General features: G+C 38.7%; 2 protein-coding genes across 6 annotated transcripts in view; one reads left to right on the top strand and one right to left on the bottom strand.

Moving 5' to 3' along the window:
- Window positions 1-471: 471 nt before the first annotated feature.
- Window positions 472-22,035, top strand: LOC134746630 (uncharacterized). 2 transcript variants are annotated; one of them, XM_063681070.1, is made up of 18 exons: window positions 472-664; window positions 2,291-2,379; window positions 2,612-2,649; window positions 2,852-3,040; window positions 3,452-3,534; window positions 5,199-5,320; window positions 6,374-6,781; window positions 7,072-7,449; window positions 8,571-8,693; window positions 9,422-9,466; window positions 9,583-10,200; window positions 11,122-11,265; window positions 12,185-12,362; window positions 13,980-14,337; window positions 15,747-15,912; window positions 16,330-16,525; window positions 17,469-17,601; window positions 20,042-22,035. In XM_063681070.1, exons 1-18 carry the CDS (start codon window positions 558-560, stop codon window positions 20,171-20,173), a joined length of 3,507 nt encoding a protein of 1,168 aa, XP_063537140.1. In that variant the 5' UTR covers window positions 472-557; the 3' UTR covers window positions 20,174-22,035. The 2 variants fall into 2 exon arrangements, with proteins under 2 accessions (XP_063537140.1, XP_063537141.1); XM_063681071.1 differs by lacking the exon at window positions 8,571-8,693.
- LOC134746678 (protein gustavus) overlaps window positions 22,024-26,565 on the bottom strand; it is an 89,757-nt gene continuing 85,215 nt past the window's right edge. For all 4 annotated transcript variants that reach the window (XM_063681189.1, XM_063681187.1, XM_063681190.1 and 1 more), the window contains one exon: window positions 22,024-25,025. In XM_063681189.1, the coding sequence (XP_063537259.1) occupies window positions 24,889-25,025 (137 nt within the window). In that variant the 3' untranslated portion in view covers window positions 22,024-24,888. The remainder of the gene's footprint in view (window positions 25,026-26,565) is intronic.

Genomic DNA, 26,565 nt, shown 5'->3' on the forward strand with positions numbered 1-26,565 from the left:
AGATTTTTTGAAATTGCCGCGTTTTTTCAGGTTCAACTTTCATTAGCCAGACAATTATCAATTTGCCAATTTCGTGATTATTCTTTTACACGGCACATAAACTTAGGCATAATTTATCGATATAAAAAGTCGACACAGTTACATCCCTAGCAAATTATCAAATTTATGACACCGTACGTAAATGAGAAATAACAAGCATATATGCATCTCTTTTCGGCACATTATCTAATTCGTAAGGAAGTAAAGTACGGGTATACATATTTGCGAAGCATTTTTGCCCGACTTCTATGCTTTAGTCATTATTCTGAGGATTGTCCCGTCCAAAGAGTTTTAAAATGTCTCTATCGCTTTAATCATGAACCCTCATTAAAAATCAGCATATCAATTTTGCGTGTTACGAAACGTCATAGCCATATGTTGTCAGTTGTCATATACGTCATTTGATTTGAAATTTCGAATTTCAACGAATAAATTGTTAAGGCTGATGTCGTGTATGTTTTTGTGTTGTGCTAAAAATTGTTTTCTTTATTATTGGTTCGTTAAAAAACTTGTTAAATATGGATCCTTTAACGCCAAATAAAATACAGAGACTGATGCATTTAGCCGAAGATGCGTCTTTCAATAAACGCAGGCAAGAAGAATTGTTTCCAACGGAAGTGAAACCGTGAGTAACTTATAATTCATATCGTGCTTGTAAATTAATTAATGATTTATGGTAGAGCTAATTTCCCGTCAACATTTGGGCTCCAAAATTGTTCACCAAATGCCTCCAAGAGATATTTCATAAGCTGACGGTCTCATGGGAGACGATGATGGGCATTGAAGTCGGCGGCAAGAGGTTAATAAACCTGCGCTTTTCTGACAACATAGTCCTCTTCTACCACACGTCATCACATCTGCAACAAATGCTGCAAGACCTCAGCACGGCGAGCCTTGAGGTTGGACTTACAATGAATAGAGTGAAAACTCAGTTGATGAACAATCAAGCTAAACATAGCATAGTAGTAGATGGGCAGGATATACAATATGTCGACGAATACGTTTACTTGGGCCAGATCCTCCCCTTTATTGTTTATCACGTCATCACATCTGCAACAAATGCTGCAAGACCTCAGCACGGCGAGCCTTGAGATTGGACTTACAATGAATAGAGTGAAAACTCAGTTGATGAACAATCAAGCTAAACATAGCATAGTAGTAGATGGGCAGGATATACAATATGTCGACGAATACATTTACTTGGGCCAGATCCCTTTATTGTTTATTGCGTCCTTCGAGAACAGGCGGTCTATCGAAATCGATAGACGTATCGAGAAAGCCTGGAAGAGCTTCTGGTCCATGAAGGCTGACCTTCCCTTGTGTCTTAAGCGCAAACTCCTTGACTTGTGCATCCTCCCCATCCTAACCTATAGTGCCCAGATTTGGTCATTAACTGAGGCTCTAAAATCGAAACTGAAGGTTTGCCAGTGAGCGATGGAGCGTAGTATATTAGGTGTTCGTAGAACTTATCAAATCAGAAACACGGAACTATGCTCCAGAACTGGAGTTGTAGATGTAGGCGTCAAGATAGCTAAGCTTAAGTGGGACTGGGCTGGACATGTCTGTCTCATGCACCTGGAAAGGTGAGCCAAAATGGTTACTGAGTGGGACCCACGCAACACCATAGACGGTGCAGGCCGGGGTTCAGGCAGACCGAAAAGCAGATGGCGGGATGACTTGGACGCATTCTACCCCAAATGGTGGGAAAATGCCGATGACAGGGTCGAGTGGAGAAAACGAGCGGAGGCCTTTGCCCAGCAGTGGGACACCAAACTAGGCTAATAAAAACAAAAACAAAAAAAATGGACTGGTCTGGTGGAGTGAAAAGAGTTCAACAACTGATTTAGCTTGACTATATCTTTGGTTTGCATATTGCAACAAAAATTCATATGAATTTCATGTAGTTATTCTCTTAGGCAATTTAAAGAGAACCTAATGCCGACTGGTTCATGTGAACCAGTGTTGCTTAGCTTCAGTCAGTGAAGATGGACATTCAAGTGTTGAAATATGTGGTATTTCCTATAAAAAGGGACCTTATTGTCGATGGCTCTTACGCCATTATTAACGATGCTCCGATATAAAAACAATGCCGCGCGACGCTGTGCGGCGTAAGCGCCATCGACAATAAGGTCCATTATCATAGAAAATGTCCCATTATTATTATATATTACTAAACACTACTAAACTTTACTAAACTTACATAATTTAACTCGTATATTTCTATACCAGTATATTTATTTTTCATTACCAGCCTTGGACATCACTTAGCAGCCTTGTATAGTATGGAATCCGGTGCCTGTGAGTCTTCATCAGGTCTCTTAGATTTAGACGAAATACAAGGTAATATTATAAATTTCATTCAGGGGTATGACTTAAGTTTTTAAATATACTTACCTCATAATTATGTTTGTATATTTGTAAATTGATTAGATTCTAAGCTTGTTAGCTACTTCCCACTGTCTGTCTATCCGTTATTATTTTGGTGTGTGTTCCAGTTAGCACAAGAAAACAAAATAAGCAACCTTTTAATTGTCAGCCCTTAAACTATGTGTTAATCTTATACTGATTTCAGGTTTTGGTGAGACTGAGGCTGGATCCATAAGCAAATCTGTAAGTCGTAAAAACGTTATTTTGGTCATACAAGTAAACCAAAACTACAAGTAAAATTAATTTTAGGGAGTTTAGAGACACATCTCTGGTGGAAACGCAGCCTTAATCTATCTTCTTGTAGTGAAAATTTGCACATAACACATATAGCCTTAGCTTAGGTAGCCGCTGAGGACCAGTATGTAAAAAGCTCCTCATGTTTCAGACTGGCTTCTTCCCCGGAGAGATGACTGGCCGATCCACTGGCACAGAAGAAAACTTACCCAATGTAGCCATGGGACATTCACACATATTCAACTTAGATTCTCTTAGTAAGCAATTAGATGATCAATCCAGTGAAGTCAATCAGATTATGAGACATTCTATTGCTACGAATTTTTCACTTCATTCCTTGGTGAGATATTTGCGTTTTTTTTATGCTTACAAAATGATAAAAGTTTGAATTCCAATCCAAACTTAAAATATTGATAGCCTTGAGGCCTTAAGGCTTAAGGCGTTTTAAAACGGTGTTCAATTACCCAGGCGATTTATCAGCTCTACCGTATAAAAAAGGCGGCACACATTTTAACAAATTTCATGGGTCCGCTCTGCGTTATTCGTTGTGTGTGCCGCAGTGTTCTTCCCTTTTTATCTCAGTCCGAAAACCGTAGAATTGCTTTCGGGAAAGCATGTATCTTTATCTACTTCTCAGACCTTTTTACAATACATAATTAATTTTATATTTCTTTTGTGCCAAGGCTTTTCAGCCTGCTCCGCGTTTGCCTGCCCTGCGTCTATGATTATGTAAATATTCTTGTATTTTCAGAACCTAACAGCAAATGAAGCATCTTTTGTGGCTAATTACGCCCCTATCCCGGTGCAACAGACTCATATCATCATACCTTCGTCGTAAGTCTCTACTTATAAACTAGTAATAATCGGATTCGAGCCAGAAAACATCTATTTATTGTATAAATTAAAAATTAGAAGAATGCTTATAAATTTTGATTTGTAATTTTAAAATATTTGAATTTTAATCCTTTTAATTTTTATTTCAATTTTAATTTAATTTTTTTTTATGATATAATTGTTCGTTTATTTATATTTTTTGACTTGGTTTATGAATTTTGTGATTGATTATTTTTAATTATTTTTAATTCTACTTGTAAATAGTGTGTAGGTACATAATATGGACTATTTGTCTGCAATAAACGATTACGATACGATAAATTACAAGACTAGTAAAGTTTAAGAAAAAAATTGTGTTTCCAATTTTGACAGAGAAAGAAAATGGCGCTGCGCTGTACGGCGCTATGTTTTGTGGTATCTGAATTGCCAAACGCCAACTTTTCACAACCAGAGTTACGGCATAATGTACGGAGCCTTACAACGCCATTTACATTAGCTATTTTTTTGTTTATTTCGAACACACACAGAATGACAGGTGTTTGTATGGAAACATTAAGATGTAAAATTCGAAAACCGATTTGTCTTAGACTTTTAAGACCTTACATATCTAATATGTAGAAAGAAAGAAAGTACATAAATTTAACGCCACTTAATAGTAGGTACATGAAAACCGGCCAAGTGCGAGTCGGACTCGCGCACGAAGGGATCCGTACCATTACGCAGAAAACGGCAAATAAATCATGTTTGTTGTATGGGAGCTCCATTTAAATATTTATTTTATTCTGTTTTTAGTATTTGTTTTTATAGCGGCAACAGAAATACATCATCTGTGAAAATTTCCACTGTCTAGCTATCACGGTTCATGAGATACCGCCTGGTGACAGACATAAGGACGGATGGACAGCGGAGTCTTAATAATAGGGTCCCGTTTTTAACTTTTGGGTATGGAGCCCTAAAAAGAAAGGCATGCAGACATAAAAAAAAAAAACATTTGGACGCTAAAATAGGTGGCGCTGGTTTTCTGCAATTTAATTTAATAGCGACACGTACGCCAACGACACATAAATAAATAAATTAACATTTAAACATTATACGATATAAAACAAAAATATTATTATTAATATACCAAATACAATCAGTCAATTAATGAATCTTTGGAGCCAATTGTCGTCTTGCCTTTTGGTAATCTGCTTTCATAACTGCATTAAGGAACTGTACGCAAAGCTTGGCATTGGCTGCCTTTGGACCTAATTAAGGCGTCTAAGCTTTGTCTTAAAACTTGCCTCTAATAAAATAAATATAGCCAGATAAATTGGCACCAGCTTCGCTAGTTACGAACGCGTGCTAGTATTCTTACTGAATATGCGCCGCAGTGGATTGCCGCCTGAACTCATCATAATGATTTAGTTATAGGTATACTATAGAAGTTTGGAAAGTATGCAAAATTCCCATTAGGTAGTGATTGACCAAATGATTGGAAATCGGGTCTCTATTGTTTGACATAGGTAATTATAACAAAGGGACCCCTTGGAAATCATTAATAGACCTTTTTACTGGCAGTTGACATTTTCATTACTGGCTTTCCCCATATTTCTCGTGAAGTTTTATTTATTCTATTTTAACGTTATCCAGTTGCTCATAAATATCTTAACATACACTTGCAGGATAGACATGTCTGTGGGCTCTATTGGAGGTTACTTCGTGGACAGATGCCCTGAGTTTAGCAGTGTTCTTGGCCATTCGGATAGTCCTAACCGATCTAGCATGCAGCCTAGCTTAACAGAAGGTAAGTTTTTATTTTACGCATTTTAAACCTTAAATGTAAAAAAAAATCGCATCATTCCTCACGACGATCAAGACGTCAACTGACGCGCGGCTACAGCCCAATATCAACCTTCGTGCATTGCGACAAGGTTCACGATGACGCGCCGCACACGATAAACGTGGCGTTCAAATAGTTAAGGCCGTTCCATCGGTTCGCCCGCCGCTATCACTCACATATCGCAAGAAAGAACGGGAGAAACCATGCACGCCATGTGTCAATTTTGATCGAATTTTGTTGATTTTTATTTATTTTAAAAACCTTGCCTTACAATACCTATCGAAATTCGAAAGCGGTAAAATTACTATAAGTTAAGATTGTTTTTTTCTTCTTTTTTTTTGATTATAGTGTCACATAATAAATAACCGACTAAAGTTGGATTAAAAGTCCTAGTTAGAGGTTACTTTGGGGATCAATTGTATCGAGCGAAGTGCCATAATTCGTGTATTGGAAGCTTATAAATTAAAAATAATATAATCAAGAACTACACATATTTTTTCCACGTCTCTTAGAAAAATATGATCATATAAGGAGATTTTTCGCCTTCTGGCTAAGGGAACCGCCTTAAGTATGCGCAAAAATACATAATCTAATTTAATCAGATAATCTATTTGTTTTTATTATTATTTGTATCTCCGTCACAAACTCTCGGGTTTTCAAGCTCGGTCAGTTAGAATATAGATCCAATACGTAGAGGCCGTTTGGAGAGCTTTAATGTCATGTAGAATTAGGTATTATTTTTATTATAAGCCTATACGGTGTCCCACTGATTGGACAGTCCAATCCCCTCGATTTCCATTCGTCTCGGTTTGGAGCAATCTCTCTTCTTTTCTTCTCGTCTTTGTTTTTAACTATAAAAAAGATTAGAGTTTTGAATGATTCACGGTTAGTTTCACTAGACTTCCTTCTTTAGGTCTATATCCCGGTCAATATAAGTCTTATAAAAAAGATGACAAAGCTTTTATTTTGGTAAATGTTTTTCATGATTATAATTTTTACACCAACTCTTTATTTTAGTCTCACATTTCGAACAACCGTACTCTCTCCGACACTTGCCCTGCAATGACCCATCTTTAGATAGTGTCCCAGTCCGTCAACCCAGAATCATGAATGAGGCTGACGAATTAGAAAAACAAGCTGTCAAACAACAAGAACAAATCAACCACTTACTCATGAACCCATATACGAGCCACACAGATTATAGACTAAAAATAGATGGAGATTCACAAAATGTAGACCTATTCAAAAAGCCTCAGCCATCCACGGTTAAACTGGAACCTCAGAAACCAAAGGTTGCAGCCACGGGATCTAGTAATGAGTATTTAGTGAAGGCAGTTACACGGTCCTCTATTAAACCGGCCACAGGAGATGAGAGCTCCGTGGTTGAAAATTCGCTTAGTCTTTCCAAGATTGCGGAGTTTTTGGGTAAGTTTTTTTGTTCTTATTTTAAGGTCTCAACTCCCATCCCAACACATTTTTAATACCTAATAGCATACGGCCACCGAAAAGCGTTGTTCCTTACTGGACAGAGGTGTCTCATGTGAGTTGCTGAACGTGATTTACGTATGTATTTGCTATGAGTCAATTTTTTTTCGAGTTGGAAGTCTCAAGTCAAGTAATTTTCTTATTTTAATTAGTTACTATATCCCATTTAAACAGATTTTGCCTCAAGACCGAACACGATGGAATTTTCGTAACATTATTACAATTTTCAGGAAACCAATCTGTCGTCAACGTCTCCGACATAATCGACAAATACTGTAAAAAGGACAACACCAAGCCTCTGCTAGCAGCAAACAAAATACCAAATCAGGAACTAATACCCGTTACCTATTTGAAAGACACTCGTAACGTCGAATCTGCCAACAGCGAAGGCAGCGTCAATACAGTGATTTCTATGAAAAATCAGGAGAACAGAGTCATTCCTGAAGTGTTAATTACGAGGGATTCTCTAACTAAAAACGCTCAGGCTGACAGGGAAAGTATTAAGAGTGAGAACACTCGGTCTAAATCACCTTCGTCTAAAACCCGTTCGACTTTGAGTACGGTGCAAGAGAATTATGCTGTGGAGAGCCCCGTGAGCAAAAGTACAGGTACATTCTAGATAATTCAATTTATAAATATGTTTATTTTAAGGGTAAACCTCTGCTTGTAGTGTTATTCTGCTAAATCTTTCAGAACTATCAAGTAATGTATCTTAAGTATCTAATCTACCTCTTGATGGCTAAAGGTTTCTGGATTTAGACGGTAAAGGCGCGCTCACATACAACAGTCAATCATAATGTCGTGCTATGTCCAAAAATAAATGGTGCTAAAAATTGCAATATCTATAAAATTGCAATATATATAAGATGGCGTCTTATATGCGTAGTCCTAAAAAATACAGAATATTTGACTAGGATTTGACTATTAAAATCGACATCTAAGTATTTTATGACATTAAGGCCGTTCCATCGGTTTTCCGCTGTCACTGTCACATTTCGCAAGAAAGAACGGGAAAGATCATGCGCGCCAAGTGTAAATTTTGATCGAATTTTGTCGATTTTTATTTATTTTAAAAACGTTACCTTACAATATCGAAATTCGAAAGCTATCTAATTGCTATTTAAGTTAAGATTGTTTTTTCTTCTTTTTTTTGTTTATAGTATCACATAATAAATAACCGAATAAAGTTTGATTAAAATCCCGAGTTAGAGGTTACTTTGGAAATTAATTGTATCGTGCGAAGTGTCATAATTCGTGTATCGGAAGCTATGTTATTAAAGATAATATAGTCAAGAACTACATTTTTTTCCACGTCTACGAATATCAACGCCTCTTAGAAAAACATGATCATATAAGGAGATTTTACGCCTTCTGGCTCAGGGAACCGCCTTAACAGGCTTAATTATAATTTTAAACTAACACGGGACTTAATCGCGTAAAAAACTTCCGTTTATTTATGGCCTGACGTTTCGAACGTGACGTTATGTTCGTGGTCACAGGCAGACTGGCGAGGAATTGTATCAACATCTTCTTGCTGCGCGGGTTTAACTACCCGCACTTGATCTTGATTATTAACTTGTACGCTAGGGTTGTGTTGTTATTATGAGTGAAAATCGTGTTAGTTTAAATCATTGTCCATATATGTATCTTATGTGAATGGTAATACTTCTATCGTAAATTCAAGCTGTATTTGTCACTTGCACTGGTATAAAATGATTGCACTTTTCAGGCGAAGTAAAACCTACGCCTGTCCCCTCCCCAAACTTTGAGTATAAAGAGTTAGATAAGTCGGTAGATTGGCGGGAAGTTATGCAACAGAAGTGTAGGCGGCAGTCCAGCTTGGCTAATCAAGGTTTGTGGGCGCTTTGGCACAGTCGGTGAGGGGTGTTATCTGTGTGAAAAAAAAAACCAATTCGTTCAAACTTCATCCTGCATTTTGGGGACATTATTCATAATCATAACCAAGAGCATCCCATTCATAAACATCCATGTAGTACCTTGATGATTTTTCTTCTTTTATTTTTTAATGTGTGCCTACATTTCTGCAAGCTGTCTCAAAACCAATTTGTTTTTTCTCTGTCTTATTTATTTTATAATTCTTTATTGTAATTTATTTGTATTTTTTATTATGACACATGTCTTTATTGAAGTTACTTTGTCTTATACAACCTTGATTTGATGTATAGAAACTATAGAAATTTAGATCATCTTTCTTTTCACAATGTCATTGGCTTTTTCAATGTTTACTAACAGTGCAAAACATACACATTCACTAACAAAGTGTTGTCCTGTCATGTGTCTGTCGCCTGTTAACACACTCATTCTAATGAAGGAGATCTACTATTCGAAAAACGATGATTGAATAGGTTTTCAAATAATCAACATTTTTTACTTATTTATTATCCATATTGTTAGAAGTTTTTAATTAAGACCAAATATCATTGTTTTAATGAATACTTACGAAACATTTTAGGTACCGATTAAAATACCTAACATGACTGTGCTTAAAAAATCTACAAATTGAAAACACTATACCTTCACACAAACACATAAATTATGATGCTTATTCGCTTTTTCCAGGACCATGGATCGAAATTAAAACAACGTCTGTTAAAGGATTTGTAGGTAAGTTTTTAGAAATAATTTCGTACATTACTTGCACTGTTCATTTTATTTGTCTGCGTTTGCGAGTTTCTATTGTAAGGAAAAATAACAAAAAAATATTCCTTTCACAATTGTAGGTGTAAACTGCCCCGCATCAATTTCAATAACAACCAAATCTAGCAGCTGGCTGACTGCCACATTCAAATACGACCGCTCCGACACCACGAGGCCCCTGCGGATCGAGCTGCCCCGTCAACCATTACTTCTCTCTCCTGGCAAAACCGAACAACTTGCTCTAAACATCACATCCAATGCCGAACTATCTATTGACATACCATTCATTATTACTGTCAACGATAGCTCTATAGACAGCGAACAAGATCAAAAAGGAACTTTGTCAGTGAATTTCAAAATGCCTGAAGTCCAAGCTATATCCAGTTTCGGACCCAATAAAGTAGTATTTTCGCCGACTCAAGAACGAACTTTACTAGCAACGACATTGGTTTTGCTAAGCGATTCACCGGTCGATTTACAATTATCATTGTCGCTTGTCGACGGAAATAATGTGTTTTCACTGAAAAATGTTCAAGAGATTAAAATGAGTGAGGTTAATAAGATGCTCGGGGCGGCGGAAGAGAAACATGCGTTGGCGAAACTGAAGAAAGTTAGCTCTGCTGTCCAACTATGCCGGTTGACGAAAGGAAACGCTATTAGAGCGACTGTTATTTTCGAAGCTCCTTCTTTTACTAAACAAGGTAAGTATTTGTTAGATTTCAGTATATTTTAGGCACTGGCGGAATGAGCTTTTGAAAAAAACTGTCGGAAGACTCCTGAAGATCGGCATACGTGGAAGAAGAAGACGATATTTCGGCAGTTTTTTAGGGTTCCGTAGCCAAAGGATAAAAACGGGACTCTATTACTAAAACTCCACTGTCCGTCTGTCTGTCTGTCACCAGGCCTGTCTGTATCTCATGAACCGTGATAACTAGACAGTTTAAATTTTACAGATGATGTATTTCTGTTGCCGTTATAACAACAAACACTAAAAACAGAATGAAATAAATATTTAAGTGGGGCTCCCATACAACAGACGTGATTTTTTGCCGTTTTTATTATTATTTATTACATATATATGATATATACCTATAGTATCTCGTGATCGAAAAATAGCCCGTGAAAATATTTAGGTACTTAATATTGTTTTTTTTTTCAATTTATTTATTATGAAAAAAAGAGGTACAGTAATTGTTGCTACTTATCTGCCAAACTGCATAGCAGTTTGTCGGCAGAAAACTTATTCTACCCTTCACCACTGTAAATTAAGTTATTTTATCGTTATACATAGCTATACGTTTTACGGTAACACGTGCAAAGGTATAGTTGGTCAAACCAAACTGTCAGTAAATGAGATCTTCTCCTCTCTCACTTCCTTTTCTTTTGGGTGCCAGTACTAGTGTAAGACAAAGAAAAGAGACAGTCCTTTGACAAACCATATTAACATAAGGTTGTGGGCAAAAAGCATAAAGCAATCGGTTGGCATTTTAATCATGTGACCCGTTCCAGTCTTAGCAAAAATGTTTGAAAAGGTATATTTTATAACTTGAAAAAATGTAACTTATACCATACATACAGTATACTAACAGTTAATTTGATTATTATTCTATTTATTTGTATAGGTAACGATTTGGAGAAGTATCAAGGCGCCGTGGTCGTCAACCTTATCGGCGTCGAGGCTTCGATCAAAACGGTAGAGCTGTCCGCTTCTGTAGGTGTCGCTACGCTCCGCCTCAGTACCCAGGACACGCCGTCTTTCACAAAAGGTAACTATAACTACAAATACAAATAATCTATTGAAAAAGTATTGTACATAGTGGTAGCTCTTAATACTGATAATTGTTAATAACGACTGTTTCAATCATTCAGTTCTTCGTTCCATTCCAAGTCAACCAAAAGTCCTAAGTGTTGATAACAACACTTCTGCTTACAAATTTCGGAATACTTAGCCCTAACTGCTTACCGACCACGCTAAGTTTCCAAAATGCTTCGTCAACTGTGACACTGCCAAGTTCGTGAAAACTTAGCTTAGTCCTCGACCCCAGTATGAAAAAAGCGACTTTCTATTGCTTTAGCAGTTTATTACCGGCCTTTTAAATGGTAAAAGCACTATTTCGAATACACAGTTTTCGTTTTAGTACAATCCTTGCGACACCTAGAATGCTGCGCTCCATTGCTCGCTGGCAAACCTTCAATTTGGACTTCTGACTCTCGGTGAGCGACCATGTTTGGGCACCGTAGGTTAGGACAGGCAGAATACACATGTCAACGAGTTTACGCGTTATCGCATCCGAAACACTACACTGCGCTCCAAAACAGGCATAGCTGACGTAGGGGAGCAGACCGCTAGGCTGAAGTGGGACTGGGCAGGTCACGTCTGCCGCATGTATCCGGATAGGTGGGCTAGTATAGCCACAAAGTGGATGCCGCAAAAGAAGCGCGGACGTGGCAGGCCCAGGCGGAGATGGCGGCACGACTTAGACACCTTCACTAATAACTGGCCGGAAACAGCTCAACAAAGGGAGTCATGGAAATCAAAGAAGAGAGGCCTTTACCCAGCAGTGGGACACTACAGGCTATTAAAAAAAAATACAATCCACCGCCCGATTCCTATTTTTATCTCAAATTATATATTTAAACCACTGTCGACTCTCTTATAAATAAATCAATTGCTTTTCCTTACAGAACCAAAAATATTAACCTTAGAAAATGTTGGATCCCTCCAAGGAACTTGGATCCTCAAGCTTAAGGTTGATGACAACAGGATGTTTGGGTTCTCTGCGAAGATGGTAGAGCTCGCTCCTGGGGAAGTCAAGGGGATCACTGTCTCGTATAAAGGGCCGGAGGATGTTGTCTATAAAGCGTAAGTTGTCATTTAAATAATGTTTGGGGGCAGTCCTGCACAGATTGGTCTAATTTAAAATTACAAAAGAGTTAAACAAATCATAAACTAAGCCACATTTTTCAATCCGCCGCTCACATCTATATATGTATGTCAGAGGCGGGGTAAGATTTGCAATACGGATCAACTAGTTTGGAAATATCCGGATCTGCCGTATCCACTGACCTCGCAATACAATACAAATCCTCTTTATTGCACAACCTCAGAAAAAATGTACATGGAATGGAAACACAAATAATACATGAAGACAGAGGTGACAACAGGCGGCCTTATCGCTAAAGAGCGATCTCTTCCAGACAACCTTTAGGTAGTGGAGAAATGACACGTAAATTAACCAATTAGGAGGTGCAAAAAACTAAGTTAAAACAAAATAGCATTAGAAAAAAAACCTTTAAAAGTTTAAAATTCAAGTATAGAACAATAACTACACAAACTACAATAAGACAATACAAAATTCTGTGACCTCGCAATACAAAATTTTATTTATTTAATCTCTATTGCACAAAAGAAAAAACTTATCTTACAAAAGGTGGACTTAATGCCAAAAGCATTCTCTACCAGTCAACCTTAAGGCAAAGCAGAGAGATTGTGAGTGCTACTACTACTAACAAAATATAATACGCAAAGCTTTTATGTGGGCAATAGTTATTTGTTATATAAGGGTGCAGTTGTATTTTACCCGCGAGTGTAGAATTGAAACACGAGCAAGCGAAAGGATTCTATAGGTGAACCACGAGCGAAACGAGTGGTTCTAAAATAGAATCCTGAGCGTAGCGAGTGTTTCAACACACGAGAAGTAAAATACATTTGCGCCCGCGTGTAACACAAAACTTTTCACCTCACTATAGCGAGGAAAGTGCAACATCCACAGGCGTTAGATCATCTTCATCACTGGGATCACTCATTTCTTTACGATATTATAACAGAAAACTCTGGAAGTTGTGTATTTTTACGCGAGTCGGTGAGAAAAGGTTTTAAGTAAAAAAATTGTTGACAATGTTGACATTTCTGATGTATGAAACGTCAACGATGCGTTTTGAAATTGTATCGACTCAACTTGTGCGTTCAGTATAATTTAACATCACTATAAAAAAACAAACGTTTCTTATGAAATTTTAAGGTTTATATGACTTAAAATCATTAAATAAAGCTAAATTTGGTATTTTTTATTGGATTCTCAAACCATTTATTTAATGATAATTAATATCGAACGAACCATTATCATGAGCGTTTTACGTTTTGTTATCTGTCAAGCTACTTAAACACGTTCCATCCAAGGTCAAATTACTTTCCCCACTAGTGGATAAAACGCGTTTTTCCCCGCTTGTATTGAAGGATAAACTACAACTTTCCGAGCTAGTAAGGGGGAAAATACATTTTGCGTGGCCGAATCATGCATATAAACCATTGGGGCGTGAGGCTACCAGGATCACGAGGCCGTTAACGGTGGATCTTTCGTACAATTTAAATTCGAATTGCAATTGCACTTTTCTGCATTATTTTACTACTGTCGTCAATCGTTTATTAGAAATCCGAATTATCATATGGCTTTATACATTTATCCATTCTATTCCACAGAATGTTAACGTTCGAAGAAACATTCTCTGGAGCCAAAACCGCCATAGAAATACAGGGTGGCACGGAAAAGTTCCCCATCAAAACCAGCAAGGCTATCCTATCGTGGGTCCGAAGCGGCCGAAAGGAAATAAATTTGAAAAATTTCTCACCCAAGAAAGTTTTGGTTCGTTGTGATATAGTCGGTGATGCGTATACTATTGACGTGCCCGGTGTGGACGCGAGAGGCACTAGTTGTATAATAAGCTTCAGTCCGAACGAATGCCGGCAGTTGCCGATTGTGTACGCTCCGACGACGCAATTGCCGAATGCTGCGACGTTGCTTATAAAGCTGGATAAGAACAATGATCACGTTAAGAAGGTAAGCAGACATGTAACGTATAACTTTGTTTACCTGTCACTTCACTTGTATTGGTTGAAAAAGTCCAACCAATTATTACTTCTCATCTTACTAACATGCTTAAAATGCTTTAAGTATTACTAACAAATTAATTAAATTATACAGTTATATAGCAATAAAGCCTAAATGTGTTACGTAGCCGACGTCCGCCACTTTTGATTGGAACGAAATAAATTGAAAGGTCTAAGAACAAATTAAATTATTTTCTACGAAAATATTTAAATTTTTTGTTTTTTCAAGTAGACACACTACTATTTAAACTATAAATCCGGATCGGATCGGGTCGGATACCCGAGCGGTTCAGGCACCTGTCCGGTAAACGGGGGACGCTGGTTCGATTCCAGCTCTGGACACTGGAGGCTTCGGTCATTTTTTCCTTCGAATATGACATTTATATTCCAGTTTAAATTGAAAGGTTATTAAAACATTTGCCAGCGACCTTCTAAGCGGGTTCTCTGTTCGTAGGCGCTTATCGCTACATACGATAGAGCGTAGCAAGTGTTTGCAGTGAATAAATATGTTAAAAGAAAACAGTAATTTGTTTTTCCATCTGTAGCAAGGTTTGATCGTTTAATTAAGCTTAAAGGTAATTTTGTTGTGTATTGGTTTAAACGGTACAGTCAACAGTTGAAATAGCTAATCTGGTATGGTATTCAGACTGCCCTACAATCGCTTCTATTCTTTCAACAAGTTGTGTTCTGTTCATTTTGAACACTTCGTCCGCCTAGTCATTTTTAGGAATTAAATTGTTATAAACTATAATAGATGTCATATATTAAAGAAAAAGTGACAAAGCCCTCCAGTGGTGAAGGCCGGATTCGAACCGGCGTCTTTAGCTATCGCGGCTAACGCCACCTCGCCACGGCGGTAGGGGCGGTACCCGTCCCAATTTCTCGACTATATGCCATCTTAGTAAGACTAGGCGTAGGCGTCGTAGGCGTAGGTTTTTGAAATATATGACATTTATTAGAGTTTATAATTTATATATAGTGATAGTAATGCGACTACTTAAAAAACACAAATAAAAATATTTAATAAAATAATATGATTCGTTTCCAAAAACCTTGTTAACTAAGTATATTAATTTGTTTTTATTTCAAGTAGAAACACTACTATATAAATTATAAACTGAAATAAATGTCATATACTGAATATAATAATAATGAATATTATAATGGCACAGGCACCTGCCGCGATAGCAGAGGACGCTGGTTCGATTTTTTATTTTATTTTATAAACTGTTACTGCATTGTATTGTGTTGTTGTATTGTTGTTGTTGCTGTCGTGTTGGTGTTGTTGTGTCAACACTGTTATTTAGGAACTTGTAAACAATATATACGATAGCATTTAAAATTTTCCTTTTATTGCAGGTAAACCTCTTCGGTTGTGCGAGCGGTGACGCTCTACGCTGGGTCGGGCTGGCCACTTACGGCGAGACCGCACTCGTGCGGGCTGTAGCTCGCTCCTCCATAGACCTCAAGCTGACCAATAAGTCCCTCATGCCGGCCTTCGTGTGCGCCAGGGTGAACTTCAACCGTGAGTAATGTAGACAACTACATAATAGTATTTTATGCAACCGTTGTAAGAGAGGTCGGTCCCGACTAAATCCTGAGAATACATATTGACTACACTGAGTCAACGTAAGCCAATCTAAGGAAAGCAGCTATGCGGTAGAATGAGATTATAATATCGTTGCTTCCTCTAACGCATAACTGCGTCCCTTAGTGTAAGGCCCGAGTGGACGCTCGAGTCGGGCGTGCGTCGGGGCGGGGCGTGCGGCGTGCATGTTAAACAAATGCAAACGTATAGGAGCGGCCTCAGTGCACGCTGCTCACATGAGCCCGACGCCACGCTGCACGCCCCGCCGAACGAGCGTCCACTCAGGCCTTACACTAAGGTTGGCCTACGTCGAGTCAGTGCGTGTACTCGGCATAATAAGTGCGTCGTTTTCAGTGCAATACATGTCCCTGGGCGCTTCGTCCCGCCTGGCGGGCGCGCGGCACGTGGTGCGCGGCCGCGGCGCGCACACGCTGTCGCTGCACGTGGAGTGGGCGCGCGTGGAGCGGCGGGCGCTCGAGGCGCGCGCGCCCACGCTCGCCACGCTCACCGCGCTCACCGGGCCCGAGCTCACGCGGCACCGGATACTCAGGTCACTGACGGCGTGACGCTGACGGCTGACGGTGACGGCCGAGCCACGACGTTGCTCACTGGCTTCGGCTAAGGCGAAAACCATTGGTGGGAACGAAAGGTCAGATCGCTGTGTCTCGCACCGACCTATGGTTGTCGCCTTAGCGGAGGCCAGTCGCGCAATGTCGTGACCGACGCGTAAGGGTGCTGTGCACGCGGCGTCGTAACGTAGGAGAAGTGTAAGCGTATCGTAATACGCGCGTAGAACGAAACCGCTCCGAGCACGTATGGTCAAACAAGTCCGAACACGAAGCGTTGTTGCAGCGAATCGTATGAGATTACGAGCGGTACTCTTGTCCTACGCGCGTATTACGATACGCTTACGCTACGACGCCGTGTGCTGAGGGTCTAACTTGAGTATTTTTAAATTGCACCACGCTGACCAATAGGGTCAGACAACAGATAGGGTCAGATCTGAATTTCCAAACTCGTGCTATGAACTACCGAGGCGCTCTAATACGCCTGAGTCCTGACAATATAGGTATCTTGAAACCGAGTGGGTTCCACTTCGCTTTTTAAAAATGGAAATCCTATATTTTAACCCCTTTCTGTTACTGTAGGTAATTATGTTACTTTTATTATAACATAATGCTTTCACTACAAGAGCCTGTAACCGAGTACTTAATTATCGTAACAAGTGAAGGAACGCAGTTATCGTAACGAATAATTGTGAAGTTTTCAATTAAAAGTTACTCCATTGGCTTGTTAACCCTTTATAAGGCATAAATAAGCGTGTCGGGAATTATGCAAAATTGAACCTTATTTGAAATAAAGTTCACGTCAGAAATATATTGCCTCTGCCTTTAAGGCTTAATAAGACCGATTTCCAATTCTATTCACAATTTCATTAAAGATTTGATGATATTGATCTTACTTAGCAGCTAAAGTAATGTTTTCCAATACAGAATACTCAGAGACGAGAATACCGGCGAACTGGATACCTCCCTGCTGCCGGACAACCTGAAGATGTTGGTGGGACCATTCGAAGGCGAAGAAGTGGACTTGGATACTGTGCTCACGGATTTCGAGGAAACCAAGGTAGGAGGCATTACGTAATAAATGTGGTATTTTCTATAGAAAGGGACCTTATTATCGATGGCGCTTTAATGGCGCCATTATAAACGATGCTCCGATATAAATACAACGCCGCGCGACGCTGTGCGGCGTAAGCGCCATCGACAATAAGGACTTTTTTAATGGAAATTCCACAATTACATGTCGGAATTAATGGACAACTTAACCCTTTGAACGCCATCGCCACGCCTACTGACTGAGCGAGCAGCCTCGGACGTTTGCCGCGCGAGGCAGCCTAGACAGCCCCGGCGAGAGGTAGGATTCGTTGCACTACTTGCACTAGCCACGGTGAGGCTGAGCCAACATCGAGCGCTCAGTTTAACGTGAAGTCGCACAGAGACCGCCCGTGTCATGAGGCCGTTCATTCGAAAAGCTATCGCCACCACTGCCTCTATAATAATTCTATGGCTTGTAAAAAAAAGAAAACGGAAATATGTTCATTTCCTGGCTTGTATTTCTCCGCGCATCTTCTCTTAGTCCTAAAGGTTAAATAATGACGCCATCTGAAAATTCACAGGGTGACAGCTATAGTTGGTCAAACCAAATTGTCAGTAAATAAGAAAAAAGAAAACTATTCTCATCATTTTCTTTTGGGTGCTAGTACTGATGTAAGACAAAGATAGTATGATTCTCTCTGTCTATGTTTGAAATGAAACAGTCCTTTGACAAACTGTACATATTGACATTTGGCATGAGAAGAATGTTTAGAAAACTTTTTTTATAGGCCAGGCCGCGAATTTTTCAACCAGCCCTCGTATTATAGGCTTAGATTAACTGAATCGTAGATGACGGAGTTGTCCACGATTCGTATCAAACGTAGGGCTATTTACAAGCTAGCGCTGGCGGTTTAGAATCCACCTTGCAGCAGCGATCTACTCTGCCAATATGATAGCTACGAAATTTTCGACAATGTACTTAGCGTTTGTTAGGACTCGAGTCCTTTGAGTCGTCTGGTTGAAGACTCGACTCAATTTTTCAGGCTTATAATTAAGCCTAAACTTGAGTTATTTTCAACTTGTTAGAGACTCGAGAGTTTTGTAGAGACGAGTCCTTTTCAGAGAACTCTTGATTTTTTTAACAAACGATTTCGAAATGCATTGTCTTTATGCAAAATTTGTGGATTAGGTACGCAAATCATACAATAACGCCTAATTTCTTTAGAAAAACCTATAAAATTGTTGACATAGTCTTTGTTCGGAGGCTCGAGTCCTTTTGAGTTGCTCTTAAAAAAGACTCAACAAAGGACTCTGCACTTAAAAGACTCAAGCTGTTTTTCAAATTCACTCAAAGGACTACAGTTCCTACCAACACTATATATACTTGTACCATCTAACCCCCTTATTCATAAAACTTGACGGGCCTGATTTAGTTAAATTATGTTTTATCCTTTACTTAAAAATACATAAGTCAAAATGACAGATAAAGACAAACAATTCATAGCTAATTCTGGCCAGTAACGCGTTTATGAATAGCGCTATAAATCTCGACCTTGAACTGGTTCCTGCCAGTTAATGTATTAAAACTCGAATGTTTATGGTAAAATAAAACATTTGTACACTATTGACTATAGCATATCATTTACAAATAATCAATCTAAGCAAATAAGCTCTCGTACAAAAAAGGTCACGTCAACAACAATTGTAATAAGAATAGAAAGTAAAATTAATACTACTATTGCTAAGAAAGAAAGTTGGAAAAAAGCAATTTGAGCAATGCAACCCTAAAAAACCGGCCAAGTTCGAGTCGGACTCGCGTTCCAAGGGTTCCGTACATTACACAATTTAAGCAATGTGTTTTTTTATGTGAAACGTGAGTAAAATATCATTAAAAACCCGTAGGGGTCGGATCAAAAACGAAGTAATTAAGTCCGACTCACGCTTGACTGCAATTTCTAATAGGTTTTCCTGTAATCTATCTATTTTGTGTATTTTTTTCAAAATTTTAGACCCAGTAGTTTCGGAGATAAAGCGGGGAATGGTCATTTTTTGCCTATTTTCTTGAATAACTTCTATATTGTTTATCCTAAAATTATAAAAAAAATATACTCGAGGTTCTCACAATGAGCTCTTTCATTTGATATTATAACACGATATAGTTTGAAAAGTTTTTATTTATTTTGTATTTTTTAATTTTCTCATTTTCCCCCCAAAAGTGGCCCCCATGTTTAAAATTCATTTGTTTACGTTACATGTCCGTCTTTGGGTCACAAACTTACATATGTATACCAAATTTCACCTTAATTGGTCCAGTAGTTTCGGAGAAAATAGGCTGTGACAGACGGACAGACAGACAGACGCACGAGTGATCCTATAAGGGTTCCGTTTTCTCCTTTTGAGGTACGGAACTCTAAAAAGCAGAGTATTCCTTACCATCCAATACTTATAAATTGTTCATCTTTCCTCAGGCATCCCTGGTTGATCTGATTGGAGGTCTGCAGGAGCTGAAGGCGCAGATAGATTTGCCCGTCGACCTCTCCGACGAAACCATCATCATAGTCGACGACACGGTGTTAGAACACCATACGCTTTTCGAATAAATTATCATCTGTAAATGTTTCTTGTCGAACGCGATGAAATGCTCGACTAATATGCGACTGGGTCGCTTTCTCGTACTTATATATAAATGAGCAAACATTAGGAAAAAATGGTCAGCCTTTAGTATATAGTATTCATAGCCAACCACAGTATTTTCGTAAAAGATTGACTTTCATCCGCGTAGTTCCAGAACCAAACGGATGACTGGAAAAGGAGTTAGTGTCTTGTAATTTTTTTAACCGATTCGTTGAGTGTTCCATTTTCAAAAACTTTTGGCTGCGGCGGGCGAACAATTGTTTCATGACATGAAACAGGCGTGCCTTACGCCATAGAATATGATGACACGCCTCTCGTGCCATGCCATCCGCATCGAACCGGTTAAATTTGTGTATATAATTTGTTACGAATTGAACCTTGTTATTTAGGAAATAAAAGACATCCTTAACAAGCAGGTGATAATGAATTGTTTGATAATTTTGACTGTGATAACTGAACACAACCTTATTATTTAGATAAGAACGGGGTGTACGTCATTTACTGATTTAGGACAGAGTACTCCTCGCCCGCTTAGGGTAGTATTCCACCTGTCAAACATAAAGCAAAATGTGACACAAATACAAATTTGATCAAATATTGGAATACCATCCTTAGCGGTGTATTTGGTTCGTCCCCGCCGAGCACAGATGGGAATAGTTGCATTCATATCAAAGAGGATATAATAAGATAGAGCGGTACTGTCATAGTAAATTTTGTAACCACTGTAAATTCACTGCCATCTATCGACATACTTTAAAACTAAAAATGAAGATTTATAAAAATACGTTAAAATGTATTTAAATATGGATAAATGATTTTTTTATATGCATTAAATATTTTTATATGATTTTGACCCATGTTCTTTCACTGATATGCGTTAAAATTATAAATAATAAACGAAACCGTCAACGCCCTCTATACGAGAGTAGGCCAAAACTAGTGGCGCCATCTGATCGAGAATCCAATTTTTGTGATTTTCGAGGCACGTTTTTTCCTTAGACTGTATAACTATCTTTGATTCATATGAATCATTCCCATCTGGCCCCGTCTCATGTCTCATGTATGGCGGCGGTCACGTGGCGCGGGGAGAGAAATGGTTTCACCGCTTAGCTACTTTTGCCTTTTTATGTAAACTAGCTTGCTCACCATACTAGAGGAGCTAAAGTATATTATATATAGTTAATTTAGTTTTTCTTTTTGCATAAATAACTAGGTTAGTGGTCATCCATTAATTACATCACACGTTTAGGGGGAGGGAGGGGGTCCAGAAAATGTGACGGTGCGACAAGGTGGTCACAAACTTTGTGACGTCACTTTAACTTCTCTTGTTTCCATACATTGTTTGGATTCTTTTGTATTCCCTGTACAGTTAAATACTATGATAAATAGTTCTTATTCGTGATTATTCCTAATCGATTTCATGTCATAAAATTACTAATATTGCTTTTATAAAAAAAAGAAATTTCAATTATGATACTTTATTTAAATTGCTGATTTCGTTGAAGACAAAATTGCCAAATATGTGACGTCACACCAGGGGGGAGGTTGCCAAATGTGACCAGGTGTGACAAGAAGGGAAGGGGGGCAGGGTTAAAAAAAACCCTTCAAATTCGTGTGACGTAATTAATGGACAAACCCCTTATTTCGAAATCCGTCCATTTGAAATCGGCGTTTTGCTCAGAATGTTTTTTAGTTCTATGAACTTGATGTAGAATAGCTAGCTGTAGCATGGATCACAATTTTGGTTTAGGTAGGTATAAGGTTTTGCTTTGTTTAGTTAGGGTATAAATAATTTATATGAAGCAATAAAAAACTATTTTCAATTCTTTATCATTTATTATTTTCTTAACCATTTATATTTATTCCAATCGTTTTCCTATTTTTTTTTTAAATCATTGTATCTAAGAGATTCCGACTGTCAATCGCAGTTATCCGTTAGAAATGATCTTTTAAAAATATTGCCTAAACTTATAAAACTAAAATGCATTTCCACTTATAATGTAGTCATTAAACACCGCAAAATGATAAACTATATATACAGGACTAAAGACGGTTCATACAATTCAAATGGTTACTTTTTGCTACTAACGTGACAATCCTTTACAGTAAACCCCTTATTGGGATATGAGAGAAGTGGGAGGTAAGATGAAAGAATTCGAATGCAAACAAACTATACTTTGGGTATTTCGAAACGAGAAATCGTTGGTCCTTCAGTGAGGGGTTTATCGTAAGGGGCCGTGGCAACAGTTACATCAAGTTTGGTGTATATCATGTTTATATCACTTACGCAACAAAAATATTCTAACGCGCTTCCTCGCACATTCCTCGCCACTCGTCCCTCGCCTCGCACGCACGCTCCGTCTCCACGCACACATTCTCGCACACGCTCTCACACGCACACTACGCACACAATCATCGCATTTGGCAGTTTATCATCGTCTATTTACGTATAACATGTCGATATTCACATGAAACTCTTATTACAAATAATGCTGCGTCAAAAAATAACATCTCCCGAAAGTCAACTAAACGGTTTACGTCTAATATATTTTTATATCGGAGATAAAATGGGAATATCAACATCGTACAAAAGTGGATTCCACGAGGGACGCCTACATGCCGTACGTCTACATACGAAAAAATTCTTATTAAAATGGAAGTACTTACACATTTTTAGGTTACGATACAACTAATTTGGGTCAAAAATGGCTGACGAGTCGATTAGTACAGTGCTTTCACGATACTATTTATCTTTAATTGCAATCTACATACTAAGTCGTAAAACAGAAGACTTAACGAGGAGCGATCGACTTGCAAATCATACCAATACATACTAGGAATCGTCTTAAAGCAAAACTTTCAGAAATGTACATCTAAAATAATCCCCGGGTGACATGTTAACTTCCTGCGGATTAATGCGTATATTATATACATTACACACTCACACGTTTTTTACATAGGAATTAAAGGTACTAAACTAAAAAATAAACCAGTCGCTTAGTGAGCTATATAATAGTTAGTAAGATCGCCAACGATACACACTGGCCTAGAGGGGCGGCCGACACGCTGTGAGCGGTGAGGCTCCGCCTGTTGTTCTACAATAATATATACTTCTTAACGAGGAAACACTCCTCTCTGCCGTCACCCGAGAGAGTCACGGCAGAAATCGTATTGTTTAAGAGATCAATATGGCTTTAAAACGTGCGGCTTGCATTACAGGACAATGTAAATACATCGCAATATTTACTGCCACATCTAACTTATAAATAGTGTCGTATATAAATCGTCAATTCGTCGCGATTCGAGGTAACGATACCCGGAACTAGCCCACCATTACACTTTCAAAATTAATTAGGCGATACAATTCACATTAATTTTATGAGAAATGCCCTTTCGGAGCATAGGAGATATCGCTATCATTGCAAACTTAAATGTTTGAAAAAATTATTCATCACTATTTATATAAATTCTGACTTTGATTAATCAATAAAATATTATCACAGTAATTATTGAAATAAAAATAAATTTAAGGTATGTTGCAATGCAAATCAAAATAATCAAATGTCTTCTATAATAAAATTGTTTTCAATATTTGTTTGGTGTTATAGGTTCCACACGTCCATATTCGTAGATACTACGCCACTACGTCATTATATTTATTTTAACAAAAATCAGTCAGTGCAAGAAGGTAATGTCATTTGGAATAGGCGCTGACGGTTCTAGTGAAAATTAAATGTTACACGTCTGCATTGAAACACCGTTCTCTTGGCGAATGCACTCATCATGCTTCTAAAATCGATTGGTAGAAGATTCTATCGCTCAGTAACAATTCGTCATATCATTTAACAAACCTAATGGTGCGTCGTCAGGTCGTTACGCAGATACATCTTGAGGGACAAGATATAGGTGTCTGTAAAAAACATATGTTTCTGCGTGGAGCGTACACGCGTGTTTGTAGTCACATTGCAAGCGCTTGATGTCTCGTCAGACAAATTTTCTATGTTGAGCTAATTCAGCGGACGCCTAATCACGGGCATAGTCTACGGACGGGCTCGTGAGCTTGTACATAAGAGTTCCACTCGCGTAAAGTCGGGGTTCCGCATCCGGAACCATATTTGAATTCATTTATTTTTACTCAAGTTATTTGGCCGTTTTACGTGTTAGAGAGTTGGACCAAGACAACTGTGCAACGATTTTCATAGTAGACTGCATAATTTCATAGAAGTTTGACGTTTAAAATAACATTTGCACAGTCCGGGCTATCAAAATCGCCGCAGACTCGTTCGTCTCGGTCAAACTATGAATTTTTTTGATATCTTATAATTTCACGAAGACCGGGGGCGGGCGTCGAAAAGACTAGTAAATATTGACGAGAGGCGGGTCCGGTTCGTTTTTACTTTTGTCAGTTTCGTATCGGAAACGTTTCGGGTCGAAAATATTATCTACATAGCACGAGGACCGCTTTTGGAGAACGGCGCGATAATCCGAGGACATTAATGTTAGCGTCATCGTCGAGTAGACTTGGGACACTTTTGAGTAAAAATCAACAGGTACCAAATAGGAGGAGTAAAAAGGAATGAATGCACGTATCGTTCTAGGTGTCGGTATCGGTCGGGCGCGGGTGCGGGTGCGGGTGCGGGTGCAGACGGTGCCGGCGATGCTGGCGGGCGCGCACGTGGTACTAGGGCGCGCGGTAGAGCAGGTAGGCGGTGAGCGCGGGCGGCAGCGCCAGGCGCGAGGCGGCGGCGCGCAGGCGCGGCCGGCCCACGCGCTGCCGGATCACGCGCCGGCACAGCTCCATCAGCGGCAGCGGCTCCGCTGAAACGAAACGCCACGGTTAGCAGACTCAAGGGTAAACTAATAACAGGAAAACTAGAAATACACTAAGGCCCGAGCACACCGGCTGCGTGTGCATACACGTGCACGAGTGCGGGCGCTAAAATATTTGAGCCATACACACAGCCGTCCCGCAGGCGGTGTGCCGTCTCTCGTAAGGACGTCTGCACATGCATTCGCTCCGCCCGAATCTTAAACGTGGGCCCCGGTTGGCCGGATTAGGATCGCTGCAAAGTATGACCCCTTCCGAAAAGTACATCGAACTACGAGTCACCGTATATAATCTGAATCTGTTAATTACAAACGTAAAGAAAAACGGCGCCTCCTAAATGCGACCGTTTATAAAGAGCCGGGCGACTTTCCGCTGCGGCCGAGCTTTTCCCAGTAGATATGAAAATAATAAGGTCTAATCTAGATAACTCTACTGATGAGACTATAGATAAAGGACTAGAACCCTTCGATATCCACCTTATTTACAATTGCATTTAAAACATGTTAAATTTCCCATATACCTACATTTCCTCCATCTACACTGAACCGCCTGTTGTTTACCTCTTCTTGAGTTGTGCTATATTCATTGTAGGTATTATTTTTTATATCGAGCAATAAACAGTATTTGTATTAACAGTGTTTGTGTAGTGTTTATTCTTAATATTTCTATCGCAATCTTTGTTCTCGTCAAATATAAGTAAAATTAATATATTATTTAATGGGCTTGGCCGGTCAAAGTATTCAGCAGATGGCGCCAGCATATCTTGCCCTGTCAAATTATTGTCTTTTTAATGGAATGTTATAACACTAAACTAGAGAAAGGGGCAATTTATGTTGGCGCCTTCTATGCAAACCTTTGACAGTTGCCAACCCTATTGCCGAATTAAATTGTAACCAATGTTTCTATACATATAATAACTCCTTGTAAAATGTTTCTGCTTGTTTAATGTGTGAGACAGATAAATACAACCGACACGACATCCCTAGCCTCCATACCTCCAAAACTTAATTGAATTATAAAACCGGCCAAGTGCGAGTCGGACTCGCGTTCCAAGGGTTCCGTACATTACACAATTTAAACAATGTATTTTTGTATGTGAAACTTGAGTGAAATGTCTTTAAAAAAAATCAAAAATTAAGTAATTAAGTCCGACTCACTTGACTGCACATTCCTCTTAGGTTTTCCTGTAATCTATTGGTAAGGTAAGGTAGGTTTTGTGTATTTTTTTCAAAATTTTAGACCCAGTAGTTTCGGAAATAAAGGGGGGGGGGGGAATGGTCATTTTTTGCCTATTTTCTTGAATAACTTCTAAACTATTTATCCAAAAATTATAAAAAAAATATATTTGAGATTCTCACAATAAGCTGTTTCATTTGATATAATTTGAAAACTTTATTTTTTAATTTTCTCATTTATCCCTTAAAAGTGGTCCCTATGTTTAAAATTCATTTGTTTATGTCACATATCCGTCTTTGGGTCACAAACTTACATATGTATACCAAATTTCAACTTAATTGGTCCCGTAGTTTC

Source organism: Cydia strobilella, chromosome 13, assembly GCF_947568885.1.
Source record: "Cydia strobilella chromosome 13, ilCydStro3.1, whole genome shotgun sequence".
Taxonomy (NCBI): domain Eukaryota; kingdom Metazoa; phylum Arthropoda; class Insecta; order Lepidoptera; family Tortricidae; genus Cydia; species Cydia strobilella.